We start from the raw sequence: 21,959 nt of genomic DNA, 5'->3' as shown, positions 1-21,959 counted from the left end.
AGCCGGGAAGAGCAAAGGAAGGCAGCAGAACCAGATGGCTCAGGCCTAGGGGCTGTGTCCTGCCATACTAACAGAGCCATGGGGAAGAACTGCTCATTCCAATGAGCTTTCCACAGACTTTCACATACATTAATTGCAAATAATCACCAATAAAAACAAATGAAATCCGTTTTTACCTTCTAGAAAAAACTTCAAAATTGTTTTAGGTCTAAACATAGATTAACAAATTTGGCCCCTGTAATCAAGACAGCCCCACTCAAAATAGATAGTTCCAGGTTTATTAAAGATGTAAAGTATCCCTTGGATGTATTCCAAATATACTGCTATTATTCATTAATATTTGTGCTCACGTTACATCAAGTAACATTTTAAATAACTCCCAAACAATACCAACTAAACATCCAGGAATCCAAAACAAACAAAACCCCCAGTGCTACGCACACATCCCCTGTACATACACACTCACACTGCACTTTCAAAACTGCTGGAAGTCAACTGAAGTGAGACAGCATCTAAACACGTGGTGCCATCCCAGCTCTGCATTTCCATCGCCTATTGAAATGCACATAAGCACCCACACAGCTGCAGAAGAAGGTGGCCCGAGGAAGCAAGCCAACTGAAAGACCTGGCTGAGTGGGAGGAAGGACAGATTCAGTGTTTTCAGCGAATCCATTTCTTTATCCAGTGTACCACGCAGTCACAAGACTCACTGCCAGCACAACGGAGGGAAAAGAAGCAATAACGTTTTCTTTTCTTACAGTGGGAATACCATTTACGCTTAAAGATCACACTGCAGTAAGACACTGTAAATAAGTACACTGGAAAAACAAAAACAGAAAGTGATCCATACCCTTACCTTTCCGTGTGTTCTCCGTCACATCTACACCAAACTGGATGATGTCACCTGACATTATCTCACATGGTGGGCTCTCCTCAGACCCTCTACTCAGTCTCTGGCTATTAATAAAGGTACCATTACTACTTTTAGTGTCTTGAAGATAGAACTGCAAAAACAAACAAAAAGAACATTACGTTACCTGGAGAAATAAAACAAGTATGTTGAAACTGAAGTGTCAGTAAAATTGAATTTGCTTTAAAATATAGCTTGACACCCAATGTAGAGAAGAACTAATGCACTGAACTCAAGGTATTCTCCTCGGGATGTAACACCTTCACATAACTAAAAAATAAAAATATTTGTTGATTATTTGACACTAGTGCCTGCATGGAAAGAATGAGATCACCTTGGCAACACCTTTTGCCACACGCACATAAGAATCTGTTCATCAATATGAGGATTTCAACTCTATGAGGTGAAGGTGCCTGAGTTGCGCGATACAAACGTGTTATAGGAGGAGCAAGGACTGAGAGTGAAAATAAATCCTTTGGAAGATGACAGGATTCAGGAATTGTAATAACACCTGACTGAAACTAAGGAAAACAAAATTAGGATGCTTTTACTTCTCAGGGAAACTAGTCCACACCATTATCACAGAATCACAGAATTGCAGGGGTTGGAAGGGACCTCTAGAGATCATCGAGACCAACCCCCTGCCAAAGCAGGTTCCCTACACCAGGTCGCACAGGTAGGCGTCCAGGCGAGATCTGAATATCTCCAGAGAAGGAGACTCCACAACCCCCCTGGGCAGCCTGTTCCAGTGCTCCGTCACCTCACCGTGAAGAAGTTCTTACGCACATTCGTGCGAAACTTCCTATGCTGCAGCTTATGTCCGTTTCCCCTCGTCCTGTCTCCACGTACCACTGAAGAGAGACTGGCCTCACCGCTATGGCCGCCACTCCTCAGATATTTATAAACCTGGATCAAGTCCCCTCTCAGTCGTCTTTTCTCAAGGCTAAACAGACCCAGTTCACTTAGCCTTTCTTCATAGGGGAGATGCTCCAGGCCCTTCACCATCTTTGTGGCCCTCCGCTGGACTCTTTCCAAGAGATCCCTGTCTTTTTTGTACTGGGGAGCCCAGAACTGGACACAGTACTCCAGATGAGGCCTTACCGGGGCAGAGTAGAGGGGAGGATCACCTCCCTCGACTTGCTGGACACGCTCTTCTTAATGCACCCCAGAATGCCATTGGCCTTTTTGGCCACGAGGGCACACTGCTGGCTCATGGCCAACCTGTCGTCCACCAGGACGCCCAGGTCCCTCTCTGCAGAGCTCCTCTCCAGCAGCTCATCCCCCAGCCTGTATTGGTGCATGCAATTATTCCTCCCTAGGTGTAAGACCCTACACTTGCTTTTGTTGAACCTCATCCAGTTTCTTACTGCCCAGCTCTCCAGCCTGTCCAGGTCTCGCTGAATGGCAGCACAGCCTTCAGGTGATTATGTTAATCCTAGGATCGATTCATTGTCAGGTACCTTTGTAAATATCCATTTGTAGCGTTAATTAAATTCTAATAGCAACTTACTGAATCTTAAGTGGCTTATGACACAAGGGGAACTGCCCCATCTAGGAGAGGCCACCTGGCAAGTGAGTCACCAGTTGAGACCTGATCAGCAGGCAGCATAAGAGAGGGACTGCCATATTATTAGGCAGCCAAATGCAGCTGAAGTGGGCCATGGGCAGAACTTCAAGGTGACAGTGGTTATTAAAGGATCCTTATACACATCAGAAGTCTAACTTCCTGCACTTGTAAGGAAATTCATCAAGTAGCAGGTGGGAGGCCGAGTGCTGCCTCCAGAAATGAGCATATTCCCATGTCTTACCTATAAAAGCAACTCATGATTTTTTCTGTTTGAGGATTCAATAAAGAAAAACAACATGCTTTTGTCTATTATCACACTCCTCAAAAAAAAAAAAAAAATACAGTAAAAACATTGAAGGAAAACTTGGGTTTAAAAACGATGAGACCAGCAGTAGTACTTTTCAAACCTCATCTTGGAACATGACTCCAAGCACATGATATGTATCTGACATGCTCATCTTCAGCACCTGACAGCTTCAATGCAATTGGGTCCACAGGATGGGACTCAATACAGCAATTGAGATGAATGTCAAAACAGGCAAACTCAGCTAGATGGAGGTAATGACAGAACGACAAGCAGCACATGAAAGACTTCTACTCAAGAGATATGCCTTTGATCTTAAATTAGAAAAAAAAAAAAATCGGTCACATGTCCATCAGGATGAATTATGGACAGATCAGGAAATATTGGCTGTTTTCACTGCATTAATCATCAGACCCATCCCCTCTAAACAGTACTCTGTGTTACAAAATATTACATATTAGTATAAATAATAGTTATATGGCTTTTGTCACAGTTATAGGTTTAAAGTCAAGCAAATTAATTAGCTCATTAATTTACTTGTCTGAAAGTATTCCACCCTCATGGTTGAGTGCACAGAATTATTTTTACTTCCTGTTTGCTTTCAATTAGCACTCTGCTCCTTTTGAAAATCCTTCTGTTATGAAGAAGTGAGTCACAGGCAAGGAGAAACAAACATGTTTATGCTTACCTACCCCACCCTTTTCTTTCCTATACATAATACCTGCCTTTTAGTCCTCTACATTTTGGATTCAAGGATGCGAATATATTTCTGCAGCATCCACAGACGGGGCATTGAGAAGATAGCACAGAAAAACACAGAAGAGTTACCATGGGAAAGGAAATGCAACACACCATCAGCAGTGCTAAACTCACAAATTCCACATGGAACAACAGAAGTGTAAATAAACAGCTATAATAAATACACATTCCATTTTATATTATCACATTGATGTCCATTTAAGTGCATGCTACTAAATTTCATCATGTATGCTTTAGAAAAGTGATGCTGTTAAAATGTCTTTAAGTCTTTACAAACAGAATTAACACTATTCCCTGCATCTAGCAAAGAAATAACAGCACCAGCAACATGTTAATAAGCTGGTGTCTAAGCAGAAACGCACTGACTTCAGCACTTCAGAAGAAGGTTTCAGCCATCTCATCCTTAATGCAGCAGTTGGCAAGCAACCCACAGCTTTGGTCGCTTCCATGCAGCAAATTTACATGTTATTGCCATCCTGCTTTCACTAGCAGCCTTCATCTTTCCCAAAGATCAATCCCTAGGAAAAAAAAAAAGTTCTTTATAGGTCCTTTATAGGACCCTGAGACAGACACTCACTTCTGTACATTAACTACTATTTATGGCAGCATACTGGTATTTAATACAGCATTATGTACTCCATGTTCTAGGTAGGCTCTCCAGTTTGCACAATGCCTGTTACCAGCAGCTGTGTAATGAAGGCATTCCTGCTTGCAGTGCATGCTGCCCAGCTCCAGCAGCGGTGCCGGCTTCGACACAACCAAAGGCATTTCAGCCCCATGCTCAGGGCAGTCACACAACCACCTCCACGGCTCTACTGGCTCACTGTTAGCCCCAGCAAAGCAGTTTGGAGAGCTGACGCAAACTCTGCTTACCCTGGTAGTGCTGGAACAAAGGGCAGTATGTGCTGCCTAATGACACCTGGTTTCGTAATTCACATCTCCCTCCAGATCAAACTAAAAACTCAGCCCTCTTGTGCCTTACATGTGGGCTGAGTGCAGTTGGGGCAGGTGAGGGCAGAACCTCTTAAGACTGCATCTTTCTTTTTAAGACAACAATACCTATGGCTCAAATGGTTCTTTCCCCTCCATCGGAGGCAATGTACAATTATTTAAGAAACTTACTTTCCAGTATCATATATATATAATATATCACATATTACATTTCCAGTATCTGCCTTCTCAGACAAAAAAATAAATTCTAGTCCATGTTCTGATTTGGTCATTTATGTTTTCACGGTTGTTTGCATCCTCTCTCATTTATACCTTGTTAATAAACTCACTTAATTGTCCTTATCATGCTGCTTCCACAAAATTTAAGATGTTATTTTGAAGTCAAGCTTCCCCAGGACCACCCATATTACTTCGAAGCCTCCTTAAGGGACTTCCGAAGTATTAGATTTTTGTTTCCATGATGCTTTACAAGGTATTATGTGGTATTGATCATATTTCAGGTTTCTGCTGAGCTTTGCAAACTGAACACAATTACCTCCTCTTCTTTGACCTATGGTCAAATGGTGACAGAAAAACCTTACACCATTCAAGTTCCACCGCTTTTTAGGTCAGTGACTCAGAGTACCAACAACTTGCAAATCACAGTCTGCATTTTACTTTCGTGCAGTCAGGGAGATATGAAATGTGTGCATGGACAATGTATGAATTCTGGTGACATTAGGGAATTAGACAATCGCTATGCTCCAGATTGTAGCTTTCCACATGAAATGTAGGAGAATTTTCAAAGAAACAAAACCAAACCAAATAAACAACCATTCTGCTTATAGCTACTACTTAACTAACATCCTATTTCCAAGAGGGAGGCGTAAGATAACTCTCTACATAGCCAGACAAGTCAGAAAGTGAGATGTCGATTTCTGGCTTCTTTGTGTTTGTTCTTCCCCAAGCTGTGTGCAGTTCTCCATAGCATGAGACATTTCTGAAGGAACTCGAAAGACAAACAGTGGGCTCAGAGATGCATAGGAAAGAAAGCTTTCAGTAGCTTAATTAATTACTTCGGTTTAATTACAGTACAAGGGTAGAACCAACTGACGCATTTTGTTTTAGCCTCTTCCTACAAAACTTGCTTTTAGCAAGCACTCCCTCCTTAGCCTTCATTTTAACTGTATTCAGCATTTCTTTCAATGCACCGCATGACATCACTAAGGATCAATCTAGAAATTTAACATGAAGCTCCAGAATTAGCCCAATAAATAAAGAATAAACTCATAATTAACTCACAAGTTTAACATTTTAACTTTCTCAAAGCAAGATTAAAATCTTCAGAACCAGCTGTGTATGGTAACTGATGGCACATTCAGAAGCCCAAGGCAAGACTTTTCCTGCTGCATAGCTGTTGGTTACACGGCACAAGGTAAAGATGGAGAATAAAGGCTTCGCAAATAGGACAAAAAGAAATCAATGCTTAAAAGGTTTTCTATAAATGAGTTACTGATCATTCAAATAGTGGACTTTTTCTCCCCCAAAATTCTTACAGTAACCACTCCAAGTACAACACCATGTACAAAAACACCCCCAAGCCTCTTCCAGGCTGGAAATGCACCAGTACTGCAGTAGGCAGCAAGTATAAAAGGGTGATCGTTCTGATTCACAGAACATTTGCAATCACTGCATAAAGCCTCCCTTTTCCATTTGAAGAGTACGTACTGCTGCTCCATCAACTTGAAACATCTGTTCAGGACAATTACACTGAAAATCATAGAGAATTACTGAAGAACACAGATGTTGAGATTCACTTCATTCATGGAGTGAAATCTACATCTGTAAATGCAGACAGGCTGCAGCATATGCTCATATGCCACCCTTGTTCCACTGTTACACTGTCAAGTAAGCAAGAGGCACAAAAATGTAGGCCATTGTCTCCTTTACAGAAGTCAACCATCAATATACTCAATACATTTTCACTGCCTAGGCTATTACAGATATAAGAGTCTCCCAATTTCAGGACCTCCTATGTTACTGTTAATTTCCTCATCTCTTATCTCCTTTGTGAAAGAAATATATACAGCTACCATGTGCTGCTGAGCCCTGTTTTACACTCTCAAGGCATTAGTTTAGTCCAGAAAGATTTAAATATCTTAAATTCTCATGCTGAGGAGGTGACAAGTTCATCTTTTTGCTATACTGAGAATGAGAAAGGGGCAGCAGTGGTGTCAGCTACAGTAATAACGCCATTCAATTCTACACCGAAAGACAACAGGTTCTTCCCTCTGCTCACACTAGAGATGAGATGACCAGTCATTGGACAATTAATGCTGGTGGTACAAATGCATTGGACTAAAGCCAGTACTCACATGTAGCAAATAAATGGGGATCTAAAAATTGCAATACTTCAACACAAAATTGATCAAGACACAACTGTGTGGACCTGTCTCATACTAAGTATTCTATTAAGAGGTGAAATATACTGGTTTTGCACAATCTCAATTACAAAGAAAGATCTTAGAGCAAGACATAATGGGGTCAAAGCAATACAGCCAACATTTATCACACTGCAGCCAAAAGGTTTCTTTTCCCATACAGTTCATAGGTCACTTTACATTCCTTCAAATATTAACACTGAGTATTTTCTGAATGTGGGAGCAGCAGTTCTGCTAGCAGTGCTAACACACTGTGCTAACCACAACAAATTCCAGGTTTATCCTTTGGCTGTAAGATAGATGACAGAAGTTCAAATGCTAAATTATCTCCAGATTCAAATGATTGAGTTCCTCATTCTGGTCTGCTTAGACACATCCTAAATTCCTTTCCACTCACTCGACTAACTCCACCCACCTATCAAGGAAGTAAAAGTATTTTTCTCCATAAGCAAGCATAATTCACAGGGTGGGGTGCATAGAGCAAAACTGCTTTTCTATTTAGTTTTGTATTAGTTAAACACGTGGATCTAAAAAGCTCTTTGCTCACTGAACAACTTGGAAACAAAACCAGCGCTTTAATTTGTGAGATCTCGGCAGACCAGTTCTGAAATGATTCTAGCTACCCATGACAAGCACATGCTGTGAAATTCAGTGTGGCAGCTGAGGAGAGGGAGAGCAGCCTACCAGCAGGGCCTGGGGCTGGAGGGAACAGGGAACGTGCCCTTCTGCTGACCGAGAGCTGCGTCCTGTTCCCACCTTGAGGTTTGTTGACTGCACTGCCAGGACAACCCTGCTGCCCGCTCATACCTGTTGTCAAGCAAAATAAACTGTAGCAGTAAAAGCAGCTTCGTGCCAGCATAACTGAGTCCGGTTATAAACAGACAACCTTTTCTGGATGTAGCTGAAGTGCTCTGAAGTATGAATCGCTTTGCTGCTTGCCATGCCCTGATAGCTTGAGAGCTCTCAAATTCACTGCAGGCCTTGTGTTCAGCTCAGCTTTTGTTTGCACGATCTCTGCTGGCTTTGCCTGAAATGGGCACAGGGCTGTGTGAGGCTGGGAGGCCAGGGAGGAGGAAGCACAGCTGGGACAGAGCAGCATCAAGCAGCCAGACCTCAACAGCTCCAGCTCAACACACAGCCACAGGTTATTCTCATGTTCTCCTCAGTATCGAAAGGTCACATTTCTCAAGAAAACAGAGCAAACATTTCCAAGTACACTGCACCTGTGAATGATTTGGTACAGACCTTTCTTCTGACACACCGTGTCACAGCACTTACTTTAGAACTGAGTTCTGAATCTACACTGAACAGAATTTTCAGCAATGATACACTGCAAGTTTTCACGCACGCACACACAAAGACCAAACAAAACCACCAGCCACATTAGTGTGTTTGCAGAGGAAATACCACCTCCATGTCAGGCCCCTCACACAGCACAACTGACTTAGTAAACCAGTATTAAAGCCCCATGTTTGCAGCAGCTGTAATGATCTGGAAAAGGAAAGCTCAGGACCCAAGGTGACCACAGTCAATAGCACTGCACAGTACCCACTGCTGCCCACAAAATCTGCTTTGAACCAGGTAAATTCAGAAATGGGATGACAAACATTTACTTTACAAGGATTTTTTTTTTTCATTTATATTAGGAAACAGTCATTGTTAACAGAAATCCTTTTAAAGAGCCTTAAAGAGCCTTAACAATACTTTGTAAGGTTTAGAATAATCTATGTGGAACTTAGAAGCATTTTATGTCAATAGTTCAGGCTATTTATTTATTATCAAAAGTTTTCAAGTCATATTGTTGCATTTCCTTATTAAAAAAAAAAGAGTTGACAGAAGATGGCTAAAAGTGAATGTTCAGGATCTCAAGTCACAATCCAAGCTCTCCATATTAAAACAAAAATTCACAGTCACCATTTAAAGCCTGCGGATATAAAGAAAAGCCCAAGGACAAATATCTGTTCCGCTCACCAGAAGTTTGCTGCAGTTGTGCATTGCTGCCTACAGCCCCAAAGCAGTCCCACCCACCTGCCACAGGCACAGCACCTCTTGTGACCGAGGTGCTCCACACATAAGGCAGGGTGAAGGAAGCAAGGCAGCACCCCCAGCCCAGCAGGCTGCTCCTCACCCATCACATGGCAGCAAAGGCCTGATGCAGGAACAGCCGAACACCACAAAGCAGTTTCAGAACAGCTACTATATTCGGTTTGCCTAGTTTGGTTCGTATATCACAATGACCTAAGCTAAACAAGAGCAGGGTTTCAGAGCTGGTTCCTAAGCCACGGCCCCACACCTCCCAAGGCAGCAGCAGCATCGGAGCGGTGCAGGCAGGGCTTACAGCACCAGTGACTGACCTCAGGATCTTAACACTGGAATGTACATCTCACGATCAGGATTTGAGGTCATCTGTATTACAAGACAGCTCTCTGAAATTGGGGGTCCATTTAGAGAACAATAAAAACCCGCATCATGTGTGCTTGCACAAACTGAACAAATTGCACGGCAGATCCTGGAATCTGAAAAATCCCACGGATCAGGGCAGAGCTATATGACTGTCATTAACCACTTACAGGTGTCTTTTATTTACTTTAGCTCTAAAGGGAACCATCAACACTCAAAACATTTGGAACATAAACTCTGGAAGAAAGACAGAAGTTATATGGAAAATGATATTTCACACAAGACTGCGATAGGATAACAACATTTAAGTGACAGCTCATACCAGGAGTGCTGCTTTCACTCTAGGGCTGTGCTCTCATCCCAAACTTTGCACAAAAGGTACTTAAGCCTGGGCTTTTCTGTTATTATTATTTTTTTAAGTGGAACCAACAAGAACAGAATCACCATCACAAAGGCAGGTTACCCTTGCTAACCCAACCACCCTCCCGCTCTTCTAGCAGAGCTGCTGACACACTATTAACCTCACACACTACTTTTAGAAGCAATTTATAATCCAGTTCGAGAGTTGTGAATTAACACCCCCCAATAATCACATCCTGTAACTGCAAAATGTAGCAAAACTCCCTGGCATAGAAGAATGAGTTCTGAACGCTCTTTATTACACTGTAATATCTTCAGATCTCAAAATTCTGTAATAAGCATTCATGTAGAGGACTGCTGTTGAAGGATGTGATCTGACACCATCCCAGGCACCATGCACAATATCGTTGCTTTTACTGAATACGCTTTTCTGTGATGAGCAGACAACGCAGAATAAATGGTTCAAAAAGGCAGAAGTTACTCAGCAACACCGCCCCACCCACAGACCACACAAGTGATCCAGAGATGCACGCGCCGTCCAAAGGAACAAGATGACAAGATGCTCCAGAAAAAAGCCTTTTTTAACCCAAAATGTGAGAACAGCATGCAAAAATAGATCTCTCTCCATCAATGTCACTAGTTTTGATGCAAAAGGCTATTTTTAAAAAAGATGAGATTAGAGGAAGAGTTCTAATCGAGAAGTAATTTGGTTTATATATAGCTGTCTGACTCGCTACAGTAAGACATCTGTCACCATAGTTACTAATTACTAGTCTTTAAAACACCTCTTTTTACTTAACTTTTTGTCATTAGGTTTCACAAGAATTCCCAAAAATCAGCCTTCTGCTACAAGCGCTGGACGGCTTCAAGACAACAAGAAAAAAATTCAATTAATTATCTTCACATCTGAATCTTAAAGTCTGTCACCTCACATACATCGTGCCTTGAAACCTCCTCTTGTAAGATAATCACAGAATAGATGAAGAACACTGACAGCCTCAGAAAAAAGGATGCAATTCCATGCTGAAAACAGACAAAGCAGAAATGTTCCTGCCAAGCACTCCCCAGCTCGTTGCTCATTTTAATGTAATTTTCTTGAGAGGAAAAAATAATTAAATTTCCATCTGCATTCCACAGTAAAGATGCTGATATTTTAACACATCTTGCTGCGTTAAGTGCTACTTTAAAATAAATGAACAATAAAGTGCAATTCTCTGAAAAATTATTCACACCATCCTGAGATGTTCAAGTTGACTCATTAGAATACAAAAACAACATAACGAAGAGACTTATTTTGTATTATTGCTGTCATGAATGACAGCATCCTATACAACAATACAGGTACTTGGAGAAAGCCTGTGTAGCTCCGCATTACCTGGCCGGTGTTAGGGACTTGTACTAATGGATTAAACCAGGTTTTCCAGAGGATATTGTACTTGTTGCCCTGTAAGTTGTTCTGCTCAACTTCATTAAGAAAGTTCATTCTTTTATTACACAAGTCATGGCGTTGGCTACGTATCGTTGGCACTGACTACTTTGTGTAATTTACATCAACTTCTATCACCATGGCACGCAGACTTACCCTGGGGAAAACGCACCGGCAGTGCACCTTTCTGACATGTTACAGTGCTCTCTATGTTAATCAATTATGGAAAGTGCAACTCAATATGACTTTAAAATAAAGGAAAAAAAAAAAAAAGACTTAATAGGCCACTACCCAAAAATTCAGACTTCTTTAGGATGGCCGCTTAAAATAACACAAGAGCTCCAATATGCAAAATCTTGCAGAAATATTCAATCGTGATGCCCTTGCAGGAATACTTCCCTCTAAAACCAGACTACAGCCAAATACTGCTGTTTGCTGTAATAATTTAATGGGAGTTTGACAACATGAAATACTTTAACTTTGCAATAATGAAAGTAAATATTATCACAAAGTGCACACAGTCCCAAAGACTGTTTTTGTAGGAAGCATATATCCAAATAAAATAAGCCAAGAATTATTAGCTCTGCAAAGAGCAGGTTCCACAACTTATTTTTAAATGTATGTTCCTAAAAGTTTGTGGTTTTTCTTACCTCCATTTGCCAAAAGCACCTGCACTAAAATATTGCACTTGGAAAAAAATCATAAAATTATTCAGAGAACTAAAATATTCCTAAATTTGTGATCAAGAGGAAATGATTACACACTCAACAGTTACTTTCTCTGACCAACTCAATAATAAGTATATTGGAGTACAAGATGTAAAATCAAAATCGAAAACCAAAATCCTGCGTTCTTATCTCTGACCGCAGCAATGAGAAGTGTAACATAAAAGGGGAGGTTGGTCATGTTTGGAGATGGCTTTGCTCTAAAACCAGAGGTAAGGCACAAATCTCGTCTAGTCTTAAAATTTAAGAGGCTGATATTAGTAAAGCTCTGCACTAACAGAAAATAAATCCAAGGATTCATAACACTTACTAAAAGAAATGCTGAATTGTTTTAGTGAGAAAACACTGGGGGACAGGTAGAATTGATAGAAAAAGTAGAAAATGAATGAAAGAAAGATTTTAAAAAAATTATTTCTTCAAACACTAACAGGATCTTGCAGAGGTGACTATTAGGACAAGAAACTAAACACTAACATTAACTATTTTTCCCACTTCCTCAAAATTCCTGAAGTAATAAGGCAACTCAATTATTAAAAAAAAAATTCACCAAAAATTGAGATATTAGTTTAGAAGTTTAATTGAATTCCTGTCAGCAATTACATTTTTCAGTTGCAGGCAAAGCGTAAACAACAGAAGCCAACAAGGTTACCTGACAGCTCACCAGATGAAGAGCCAGACGAGAAAACCTCCCCTACGGAAGCAATGAGAACAAGGAGGTAGGTAACCCATCAACAAACTCAAACTCTCAGCACAGTCCCAGGCGCTTGGAGGTCGGTGCAGTTCTGCAAAAGCTGTCTAACTATCTTGCACACACTGAAGTTTCTCCCTGTAGTTAATCATTACATCGACTCTCCTCTGCTCCTCTCTTCTCACGTGTTCGCTTGTTAACTGTATAGAGAATAAAGGGAGTATCTGCTGCAACTACTGCAACCTCTCCCCATTTTTATTCCTTCCACGTAAGGTACTGCTGTGTTTACCTACAATCCTTAATCCCATAATACTGCTGTTTTATGGCAGCAAGACCTCCCAGTGATATACATACAGATAAGGAAAAAAAAAAAAAGAACCACATCAAATTCCACAAACACTTCCAAACACAAGCATGGTATGGTAAGCAGTTTTCTCTGTAATACTGTATAAAAACTTGTAAAAACCCTGATGAACTTATGAAGAAGCTGTCTCCCTTTTAGTAAGGGATAGATTCCATCTGTAAAGGCTGTAATGTGACTTCTGCACTGGTTATCAATGTCAGAGCAGGCCTACTTAATTCATCTCTCTGTCAGCAGGAAATCCTTGCTCTGTGTATCCAACATCATCTGCTCCCAAACTATGAGAGTTTTCAAAAAGAAACTGTTTGGTTGTAGTTAGCTATAGTTAAAATGACCGTACTGAGGATCCATTTAATGCTACGGTGATATAAATTCAACACGGTCAACAAAGATGCAGAAGCATAAGTCCTAATTCAAAAGCACAAATGACTCTGAGAATTTTAATCATGGCAAATCAGGTGTTTTTTGTAGCAGGACCAGAGCACAAATATTTCCATAGTAACTCACCACAGCATGGTGAATCCATTGCATACATCATGCTGAAAACAGGGGCCACCAGAGTCCTTCACTCCTGTTTTTCTCAGAACTCCTCTGAACTGGGCAAGGATCAACACTTGTTTTTATTTTTTTTTTAAAAGAACTAACTTAAACTTTTTTTCATTCTGTGTTTTGAACTTCACCATTCCGTACAGAGAGCAGATGTAATTAACTGGAAGCAAAACAGTCAGAAGGGTGCGGCTCCACCCAAAGACGGAAAATGCATTTTCCAGATAGAGGAGAAATTTGACAATTGGGAGTTTATTTGTACCGCAGGCATTGCCAAGCCGTACCTCCAGCAAAGTGAGAGTGAACACAGGCTGGGAGGGAGCCGTTGTTTATGTGCAGCTCACTCTTGGGTCAAGAAATCTGAAGCAAGCAGCAACTAGAAGCTGCTATTCACAAAACAAAAGGCAGATTATTCTGTGTTCCTCTGAGATCTGTGAGTGGGCAATAACAGAAGTTTAACATTCTTTTAAGCATGAGGAAAGACAAGCATGGAGCATCTGTGTGCATATCAGGACGAGTCTTCCAGTAACATGACAGGGTAGGAGCAGGTTTTGGATAGGTGATGTTGGGGTGCCCAGCCGGGCACTGCAGCACGGCCTTCTGCCTTGGGGATGGCAAAGGGAGTGCACAGATGTGACGTGTGTGCTCAGCAGCACAGCAGTGACTCACCAGTTATACTGGACTTAGTCAAGGACAAAAATCACATACATGGTACCTCGGGTTTTCAGATTAAAAGGTTTGCAAACGTGGCAAAACTTCCCAAGCTAATTACTCCAGCACAGCTTCCCACACAACACCTCTTAGTGCCTTTTCCTTAGGTATGTGCCACGCTTCCACAAAGTCAGCAGGGACATCATGCTGATAACGCCGTGCCCATGACTTTCATTCTTCAGATAGAGTAAAGAAACCCAAATGCCTTTTAAAGCCTCTTGATCAACAAAAGAAGTGCTTTGCACACGTGGCAGGAGCAGAGGAGCGGGCGGGTTGCCCAGGGTGGGGCGGGCAGCTCCAGGGCCTGCTCCTGTCACATCCAGCACCCAGCCGAGCCGTTCTGCACTCCACGTGCCACATTTCTTTCTGAAGCAAAGCAAACATCTTCAAAAAGAACTTCTTCCAGGCACCGCTTGTTCAAGACTGTCCTTGCCCTCCTCCCCTCAACCATCATAAATCTCCCAAAGGGAAACAGAAGTTTTAATTTTCATACAGTCCTCAATAACTTTTCAAATGGTGGATCCTTCCGAGTATGAAAACCAGAGACAACTACATGCAGGTCACACTACACAACGGTCAGCACGCAATGTCATATTGCTCTTACCAGCATCGATATCATTTGCTATCTAAACCTGAGTTGTAACCACTAGAGGGCAATTATATACACTCAGATTCTATTTTAGTAAAGCGAACCAATTCTATGAAAACAGTACCTATCAGAAGATAAGTAATCTTCTGGTTTATTTTCTGAAAGTATTTTTCATAATGAAAATGGCATTAACTGTAGAACATACATTGTGATTTGTCTATACTGTGTATTCCATCTTTATAGTCTAAAGCCCTCGCACATGAGCTGCAACATTCACAATACTTCTCAGACTTGAAAAATAGGCTTCTCAACTTCAGTGTTCCTGCTATCGAAATTACATAAGCTACTGCAATTCTATCCAGAATAAGTAAGCATGTGTAAAAATCAGTGCTGTCAAAGCCTTTTCAGATTAAACATAGGAAGTGAACTTCCTATCAATTGTGAAAACACATCTAGCCAGAAGAAAGCCATATGCTCCAAAGGAGCCGGAATTGCCATGTGGATTTTTTCCACATCTAATCAGCGGCTCAAAAATACTGCTGCTATGAGAACAGTGAGGCTTTTCCTTCGCAGTTTCTTGAAACATGTTCCTGACATTTACTGTCTCAAGTTTTGCTACCATTCATTATCCAGACTCTCAGAAGAACAAAAGAGAAAGTCCAGAAACTAAAGCAGACCAGAATGAGTCATTCACTAAAAGAGCAAGAAGAAAAACAACTGGGAGAAGGATATGCACTGGTAACATTTTAAGAATTATTTCAAAACCTACAGTTCCACTAGAAGATGGAAAAAAACCTCAGCAAGCTTGGTTTCTGCAGTCATTAAAAATGATAATGTCACTGAACAGACATTCAGTGCATTCAAGCACTCGTCAAATCAGTCCCTTTACACTGGCTCATCATCAATGTTCCACATTGTTCTGTGGAACAAAAACAGATGAACCCTCAAACTCAGTTCACATGAAACTCATCCTGCGTCCCCAACAAACACAGGCTTCCCACAGAAAAACACACCTGCTCTTTAGCAGCAGGCTTTGAAATACTAAGAGGTTTGTCATCCAAGCTTAAATTTAATATGGCTAAAGACAAGACTTTATACTTTGATTAAAGAAAAATCAGCAAGTCTTTTTCGCTACCTATAATTAAGTAAAGCAGTCTAGTATTACTATTAAGTTTTAATAAACTTGAATTAGGATCAGATATTATCCGTGGTTTATTTCAAAGGAAAACAGCTTGGGTTTCTGGGAATTGATGGCATTAAGAGCAGCATGGCTAAATACACATTCAAGAGAAATCTGCCTCCCCATTGCTGGTTTTATATGCCTGCAAACACCAGGCATATCAAACCCTATAGATAATGTGAGCTGGCAATGCTTCATTGGTTTATTACAGCTTTGTTTTATTTCAACACCAACTTTAAAAAATAATAATTCATTCTTCTGCTAGAACAATCTGCTAAACTGATTTTGATGAAGTGCTTAGCACTCAAAAACAGGTAAAATGCTCAAACCGAAGACTGGACAACCAGTCTTTATTATAATATGCTAATATTATAATATAAAAGGAGTAACAATTTTATAGGTAAATCAGTAACAGCTCTCCTGCTTGCTTATAGATTCTGTACAGTGAAGGTACATAACCTGGAAGATAGGAGCAACAAATGAAGCAACGATTCCTGCACACAAAGCACCTTTCCACACTGCTCTCCTCAGCAGGCAGTGTTTAGCCTGAGGAAGCGAGGTCTTTTCCTACTGGATTTCAGGCTGCCTCCTTCCCCTGCTGCCACCTGACAGTAGCTGCAGAGGGCTGAAGCAGCAGCTTAATTTTAGATACTCTTAAGCGAGGCTCGGCAGCAGTTCCTGGATAGAAGCGTGCACACTGGCCCAGCTTGTATGTGTCTCCTGGTTATACTGGATAGATAGCACATTCCTTGACAGCACTCGGTATCTCCCATCTAAGTTTTCAGGGAAGCGTCAGGAATCAGTTCTCTGCTTTCTCCTCTGTATCTGCACCCTAACAAGCTCCTTCCTTCTCCTGGGGTCCACGCTGCAGACACGCTGTGCCACACACACGCCCGCTCCGCTCTCCCAGCCATCTGCTCCAGGAGCTGCTCTGCAGCACACCCAGCTTCCTCCCTCTGATCCGCTTCGGTTTCTCTTGGAAGGAAAACTGGGCATGTGGAGGAACTGAGCGCAGACGGGTCCTTCCCACCACGGATCTGAGTGTGTCCAAAGCGTGCGAGCCACCAGAAGCGCAGCACAGGACATCCTGTGCTACAGGGTCAGCCTTCAGCAGAAGGTATCTTAAAAACAAAGGGGTACTGCAATTGCAGACATAAGCACAAGAAATTGTTCTTATGGACCGAAAAGACTTTTTTTTTTTTTTTAAACAGCATTTGTATATTTCATGTCTTGCTTTTTTCATGCCTTTCTTATAGTTTTCTTTTTTAAAGCTAGGTACAAGAGAAACATTCTGTTAATCACAATCCCTCACACTGTTCAATTGCACTTTTCACACTTAATTCCGGAGAGCCTGAACAGTTTATCTACCTGCAGAGCCCACACACACCCAACCAGCCTGCACTCGAGCAGCTCCACACCTCCAAGCTTCCAGTCCTGGGCACTCAACCACAGCGAACGCCAACCAGCTCAAAGCCTGATGATGCACACCAGCCAGCAGCCGTCACCTTTCGTCAGTTTCTCAACACTTTTATAACCTCAGCATTTCCTAACAGGCTCATCAGGAACAGCAACATTTTCTTCACTTCCTTTTGAAAGGTTTAGCTTGAGAATTTAAACAACAGAAACAGTAAACAGATCAGCCACAGTAAGAGTTCAGAGTAACAAAGCAAAAGGAAAATCCCAGGACAGCTCACAGAGATACTGTCCTGGAAGAAAACTAGAGGGCATTTTTATCCATGTCTAATTGCTGTCTTTAAAATAATTTACAAACATACTAAATGTTTTATAATTTTAAAGTCTCTCTGTATTTAATCAATCATTCATATAATCAATAACCAATGGGAAAGTTTTTTCACTAGTTTTCACTAACTAAAAAGAGTATTTCAACCACTAAATAAAGCAATTCACTCAACAGTAACATTCTGTAAGTTACAGTAGAAGTATTACTGCACTGGGCTAGGGCCAGAATGCCACATATTTACTTCTTTCCCAGTGGGACAGCAACAGTCACTGAACTCTCTCAGGAACAACCATCAGCTTTTACTCCACCATTCCCCTCCTTCTGCAGGCTCACTCATTCTTGCAATTACCGATGCTCTGCCCTGCAAACTCAGGAAGAGGTGTGCCCAGGTGAGTCAACGGATCAGCAGGTATTTCCTTACCACTTCAACTGCTCAACTTCTCTCAGACTTCCATGCGGCCATAATTACAACTGCAGATTCAATACAGAAGAGTTCATTTCCTAACTCACTCCAAGCATAAAATGGAATTGGAAAAAAAAAAAAACCACAAAAAACCCACCTTGATTCAATAAGAAAATTAATTTACTAAAATGCTAACTCTTAAGACACACAATTCATTTTAAAGCAGTACAATCCTTTCATTATGCTAAGAGTCACTCTGCAAATAAATAACCATCAGAGCAGTCTGTCTGATCAAGGAAATTCTAATCTGCTGTACAAAAGACTCACAACAAATGCTGCTGCTGCTGCACTGTCACAATGATGGCTCTACTTGATGCCTTCAGAATATTTTGATAGAACTTCAGAAATTAAGCTGAAAGAAATAGACATGCTTAAAAATGAAACGTTCAAACATTGAACAGAAAATTTTCAAGGAAAAGCTTTGTTACCTTAAATGATAATTGTAACTTTTAAGATGATTTTTTTCCAACAGCATAAAAGTCTGCTCTTCAAGCACTAAGCTTAATCCAGAAGTAAATTTTAAAAAGAAGAAGTGATAACACGCTTCCTGTTGTGTTTTGTTTTAAGAGCAACTTGCAACCTGAAGCATGCAATCCAACTTCAACTGTTTTGATGTTTCAGTATTCCCCTTTTCATAGCTTCATCCACTTGCAACTTCAATCATCATCTCTGTATCCCATCATCTTCCCTAAATTTCCAATGGAATCAAACCCCATGGTGCGTTCATTGTTCTGGTGTTCACTTACCCAATTTCTTTATCCCTAATATGAGAATTCATCTGTGCCTGAGTGCCGTACAAAGCTCACACCCACACTTCTCATATCTGACTGTACAGAGGTGCTTCCCGTTCCACACAGTACCTGAGCACTCCCAGACCTTTCTATACAGCTAGCAGTCTCAAGAAGTGATTGCTCGTATTATGAGCAGTGTGAGATACGTAATCAGAAAAGTTGTGTCTAGCTTTTCACATCACTCCTTTCCCCCCAGTTTTCTCTCTCCAGCCCCTCACAATGCTTACCCTTGATTTCATCAGCCATGCAACATTTACATTGAATCCATGCAGACAAAAGGTAGAAGGAACCAAGGCTGCAGCCGAGATGGGGCACTACCACAGTTCTTGTGAATCTCTCTCTCCTCCTCCGTTGAGAGGGGCAGCAGTGGGAGGAAGGCAGCAGTCAGGGTCACGATGACTTTCAGGAAGCCACGTGCAGACTTTGCGCAGTGCCCAGTGGGAAAGCGGTGCTTGAAAACACACAGCAAGTAGATAAGGCAGCTCTTTATGTAAAGCAGCAATCCTTCTTCCTCCCCCATCACCGGGCAGAATGCACGGCCAAACAGTTATACACAGATGCACAGCACAGACAAGGGAGCTAAAATCTATAGTCCAGGTGTTTTAAGAGCAGACTGAGTGTCAGTGTGTGGATGGGAGGATGGATGGGGATCCTGTAAAGTAGAAAGCCTCGCATAGCACTTGAGAAATAGCTTGGGGAAATCCTGTGTGCTCACAAGCTTTCCCAATGCAGATTTGTTCTCATTTCTTCAATTTTGTTACACACTTTATTAAGTATCAGTATTTTGCAGAACTTTTTTTTTTCCTGTCATCTCAGTAGAAAAACTGAAGGAAACCTTTAAGCAAGTCCACAAACTGAAACTGCATTTGGTACTGTATTTGGCTTAAATGGTTATATGCTTGTATTACAAATAAAATGAGGTTAGTACCTAAACAAACAAAAACAAACACCACCACCCACCCTCACACCACCAGGACAACTCACAAACTACAAGAAGATCAGGTAAATGCAACAAGGCTCGCTCTGCTGCAATGCTGTAATTCAGTGGTGCTTTTTTTGCTGCCTACTTCATTTCACTCTCCCTGTCACTTTACCAGACCTTCCCTAACACTGCCACAGACACCTGGCACTAAGTGAGTTATGAACAAAACGTGCAGGTTCAGTAACCTCGGACTTTCTGAATGGTGTTTTCATTGGATGATGTAAAATATGTTACCAGGTTTTATTTCAAAGTGTTAGTTTTAGCTTTGTGAAAGGAACTACAAAATATACACTGAATAAAGTACTTTTTGATTTGGACCAAAATCCTGTAAGACAATAGAATTAGAAACTAAGAAGCACGACTCCTCTCTGAATGGCAATGCTGAGTTTTGCAGAAGGAAAGAAAGAGCCATGTTCTACCACAGCCTGCATTATCTAATTTCTCATTAGCACTGCAGAAAAACAGCAAGACATACAAGCTTCCTGCTATAGGACGTGTTTAGATTTTACCCAAATGTAATACCAGAGCATCTGAAAAACGTTTAATAGTTTACTTAGGAAAAAGCAATACTTCATGTCTGTTTTTCAGGCCTTGAAGTCATTATACTTAAGAAAAATGATCAACTAAAGTACTTAAATGACAGTATTTACAAAACTCCTAAATCTGGCCCAATACACCCTTAGCACATTAAGCAACGATGTTAATTATTGTAATTTAGGCATTTAAATGATAATGCCCTTACTATGCCTCAAGGGTAGGCAGGTATCTGAGCACTTTGCACTTTAAAGAAGCTGCACTCTGACTTCATGCTTCTGGTTATATAGAATAAATATACAAGGCATCCCTCCCACTGGAGCTCGTCCTCGAGCAAGGTCACAGAGCTCTTTCCAAAGGCTTCTTCTTCTTCAAAGCAGATAAACTTTCTCCTCCTTTTGCTGCCAACAAACAGAACTCATACTTAAAACACTGGATTAAAAAAGTAAAACTCCAGTGCAGCTGACACTTTCAATTGCTCAAAAGTTGCTCCATCAGGAGAACTGGGTCTCTCCACCAGCTAGAGTCCACGTAGCATATGAATTAAACAAAAGAACTTGCTACAGTAATTGAACAAGCCCTCAGACCTGCTCACTGACACAGCTAAGGTTCCTGCACTCCAGGCAGCTTGAGAGTGAATGCACTGCATCTACAACTCCTCTCATTCTGTGCTCATCTATTACCTGTGTTCTTTTCTTCCACCCAAGTGAGACATCATCAAGAATGATAAAAAGCAAGAGCTTCCTTTTGAGTGCAGATAATGGACTTCAGTTTGAGATCACTAAAATATCACAGGAACATTGTGCACTGTCAACAGTTACGCAGCACTTTCATCTAGCGCAGCTAGGACTTGGTCTTCAATCACAACCACCAAGAAAAAGAGTATTTGGGAAAACTCAGCATGAACCCAACAGTGGAATAAAATCCTTTTATCCCCAAGTATTAACAAGCACTTACTATTTCTCAAATCTTTCTGTTGACCGCAAATGTTTGCACCGTGTAGGAGACAATATAGTTTGCACTCAGCTTTTCTCACCTATATAAGAAGCAATATTTAAAGCAGCATTATGTAACATACTTTTTAGACTTAATTTAGGTTGAGGCATGACACCAGCAGACAGATCACTGAAATAATGTAACAAGATTACAGCTCCCTTAACATTAGACTCAAAACTACATCCTCATTGTAGGTTTTTAGAGGATACTAAAAGGCAATTATTTCTGTAAATCTTTTGGAAACAAAACTGCAATATAAATGAATGTGTTCAACAAGTTTAAACTACAAAATACATCAAAGAGTACAAGTTACAGATCTCACAAGAACGACTAGTCATCAAGATTCTTTAAGATTACATCATAAAGCTTACATCACCATCTAAAAGTCATCCAACATCTACCCTGGGAAGACTCAAAATAAAGCTTTGCAAGAAACGGAAAAGAAAATCAAATGCACTTTCATTTGATCAATCAGGGGAGACCAAATCTGTACATCTGCATACAGGACTGTTTGAGTTCAGGCACACTTACTCTGAGCTATGAAGCAAGGATGTC

The 21,959-nt window shown here is 41.0% G+C and overlaps 1 protein-coding gene across 18 annotated transcripts in view; it reads right to left on the bottom strand.

Annotated features, from left to right (window-relative positions):
• Nucleotides 1–21,959, bottom strand: part of SLMAP (sarcolemma associated protein) — a 79,065-nt gene that overhangs the window by 47,076 nt on the left and 10,030 nt on the right. For 16 of the 18 annotated variants that reach the window (XM_085235887.1, XM_085235886.1, XM_085235897.1 and 13 more), the window contains exon 3: nucleotides 857–1,004. In XM_085235887.1, coding sequence (XP_085092013.1) covers nucleotides 857–1,004 — 148 coding nt within the window. Of the gene's footprint in view, nucleotides 1–856; nucleotides 1,005–12,471; nucleotides 12,619–19,119; nucleotides 19,251–21,959 lie in introns of those variants that run through there. The other 2 variants (XM_010718508.3, XM_010718510.4) reach the window with 2 other exon arrangements.

This window comes from Meleagris gallopavo, chromosome 14 (assembly GCF_905368555.1).
Source record: "Meleagris gallopavo chromosome 14, MGAL_WU_HG_1.1, whole genome shotgun sequence".
Classification (NCBI taxonomy): Eukaryota; Metazoa; Chordata; class Aves; order Galliformes; family Phasianidae; genus Meleagris; species Meleagris gallopavo.
Note: the sequence above shows the minus strand (reverse complement) of the source record. Positions and strands in the feature narration are given on the sequence as shown.